Below are 2991 nucleotides of genomic sequence, written 5' to 3' on the forward strand. Positions count from 1 at the left end.
GAAGAGACTAATTGCTAATAATATCGAAAGTACTTACATCCGAATTGCATTCGAAGAAGGATAGAAAAATATATAAATTAGATAACGATCTTGATGTTCTTTTAAAACTAAAGAAAGTCTTGTATATAAGAAAACTAAATTAATATATAATCTTATACCATAAATAATTATTAAACCTTATAACTCTTCATATTAAGATCTATTTAATCACATTTGATGTTTTTTTAATAGGCATTTAATAAAATTTGTTTTTACTTCTCAAAATGTATACATTCTTATAAAAAAAAGTATAAATTCTGTGTCTAAAAAAAATTAGAGAGAAGAACTCAAAATAGAGAAAATACAGTAACTTTATGTTTCACCGCTTCAGAAAACGGGATCTCAAAAGATTACACATCACGAGATTTAAGATTTATCTCAAGGTGAGTTTTCAAAATGAAAAATGCTTATCGGTAAGAGTTCGTACTTGCACGAAATATTTTACCATCGCTCAGCACTGTTGATTTATGTCAAAGACTTTGATTGTAAAATTACTCATCTAAAATCAACCAAGCTTTGATTTTCGTATAGTGTTTGTGCATAAAACTTTCGCGCTATATACCATTACTGTTTCAGAAAATAGGAGACAACGGTGAGTAATGTTTTTTTTTTAAAAAAGACTCACAGTAAAAGAAAATTATTTGACAAAAGCTAATATTTCTATATAAAAGGTAAAAGATTAATTATAAAATTAAAGAATTACCAGTATAAAATCAGTTAATACTTTAAAAAAATTCAAAAATTAATTACCACATCTCTTTGTGAGTGATTATTTGTCTCTCTCCTGTGTTCTTTCTTTTAATTTCTTCAGTTCTCATCTACTACCTTCTCCCTTCCTCTTTCTTTATATGCTTTTGAATCTTCAGCATAACCCAACAACCACACTAGGTTTTCATTTTTTGTTCTGAATTCAAAATAGTATTTTGTTTCTCTCTCATCAAATCTTGGATTCAGTTTTGGTTTTCCAAAGGTAAAAAAGGTTTCTTTATGGTGCATAATCCTTGCCGTTTTTTTTTTCTTCTTCTTGGTTATTGTTGTTTCAGATTCTTCTCTTTCTTAGCCTTAGCTCATTCTTTGTTTTTTGTTTTTTTTTTGTTTCCTTAGATGGATCAAAAAGATAAGCATACGGTTTCACATCAAGGGCGGGGCGAATCTAGCAAGAAAGAGAATATGAAAAGATCGCTCTTGGGTCCTTGCAAAGCTGAGGTTGAATCAACAACGGCTGATGAGGCAACTGCAGCGAAAAGCCCTTCACCAATGCTACGTGAGTGCAATATTTGCGGCAAGGTCTTCAGCAGCGGCAAGGCTTTGGGGGGTCACCGAAGATCGCACTTTCAAAAGCACCAGAAGAAGGTAAAAGTCCGTTTCACCAATCACTCGTCAAAAGCTGGTGATAGCAGCAACATTAATAGGGCTAATAATTGTGATTACGATGCTGATGATGATGGGAAACGCATTTGTTGCATTTGCAAGAAGGAATTTCCCACCAAAAACGCATTGTTTGGCCACATGCGATCTCACCCTGAGAGGTCATGGAAGGGTGTGTCTCCTCCCACTCGTTCTCCCAATAAGAACTCCTCATCTTCTTCTCTCTCTTCTTACACTTTTTCTTCCCAAAATTCTGATTCTATGGAGAAAAACATGGAACAGTATCGTGATGATGATTATGTTGATTGTGTTGGTGGGGGTGGGGGTAATATTGTTATTATTGATCTTTCAACTTTTACTTCACCCAGTTGGCTTAAGACTGATGTGAGAGGCAGAAAGTGTATTGGGGCTTATGAGGCTGCTGAAACCCTCACTTACCTAAGTGCTTATTCTAAGTACTTTTGCAGTGAGTCTAATAGGGTTTCTCCCAAGAAGGATGAAGTGCTGTCGAAAAGTGCTCCACCTCTAATCAAGAATGGCAAAAGGAAGGTTGGTGAATCGTCATCGAGCAAGAAACATAAGGTGAAAAAGATTAAGTTTTATCTGAATGGTGAATTGAAGATCGGAAAGAAAAATGATGGGGACGGTGAATTTGATGATGATAAGGGTGAGAAGCTGAATAGGTGCAAGGGTTTATCTAAATCTGGGGTTGGAAGAATTTTGTATATGGATGATGAGGTGGAAGAGGAGGAGGGTGTGGACGAGGCTTTCGACGATGTGATCACTGAGGTGGTTGCTCCTGCTAAGGTGCAAGATCACGTTGATGAAAGGAAGGTGAAGAGGGTGGTGGACCATAAAGGGAAGAACAGTAAGAAACTGGTGATGAAATTTAAGGCAAAAGACACAGAATATGAGAATGGAGGTCAAGAGAAAGAGAAAGTGGGTGGGTATAAATGTGGAGCTTGTGGGAAAAAATTTTCAACTTTCCAAGGCTTGGGAGGGCACAGATCAGTGCACAAGGAGAAGAACACTGAGATCATGGACGAGTCGAACCGCTCCAAAGCTGTTGTTGCTGATCAAGAAGACAATTCTTCCAGCTCTAGTAACATGCACAAGGTGGATGAGGCCACAATGAATGAAGCACCATTACCAACAGACGAGACAACAGCGAATGAAAAGGCACCATTGCTGGCAGATGAGGCATGTCAATCTTCTCCATGTACCAAGAAATTGGATTTTGATCTGAATGAGCTGCCTTGTGGTATGAAGGATTAAGCAATTTGTACAGTTCTCCATTTTGCTATACTATATATTAATATATGTTTTAGTTTCAATAGTAGTTTTAGTTTTTAGAATTTCTATGGTAGGCTCTAAAACTTAAGAGTTGTGTTACAGTTATCGAGAAATTCTCTCCTCTGCCTTTCTCTGACTCTGATGTGCTTAAAACTCATTCAGGTATTGGTCTATAAAATAATTGTACCAAAACTCTTAACTTTACTTGGTACCATAGCAATTCTCCTTTGTTTTACTTTAAAGCATGCTTTCAGTTTATATATACATATATATTGTGTATACTGTTTTCCA

At 36.0% G+C, this 2991-nt stretch overlaps 1 protein-coding gene across 1 annotated transcript; it reads left to right on the forward strand.

The window, feature by feature from the left end:
- Positions 1–1209: 1209 nt before the first annotated feature.
- On the forward strand, positions 1210–2682 carry LOC114381652. The gene has a single exon (XM_028340898.1). It carries the CDS (start codon positions 1210–1212, stop codon positions 2680–2682), a length of 1473 nt encoding a protein of 490 aa, XP_028196699.1.
- The last annotated feature ends 309 nt before the right edge of the window (positions 2683–2991 follow it).

This window comes from Glycine soja, chromosome 13 (genome assembly GCF_004193775.1).
Source record: "Glycine soja cultivar W05 chromosome 13, ASM419377v2, whole genome shotgun sequence".
Lineage (NCBI taxonomy): Eukaryota > Viridiplantae > Streptophyta > Magnoliopsida > Fabales > Fabaceae > Glycine > Glycine soja.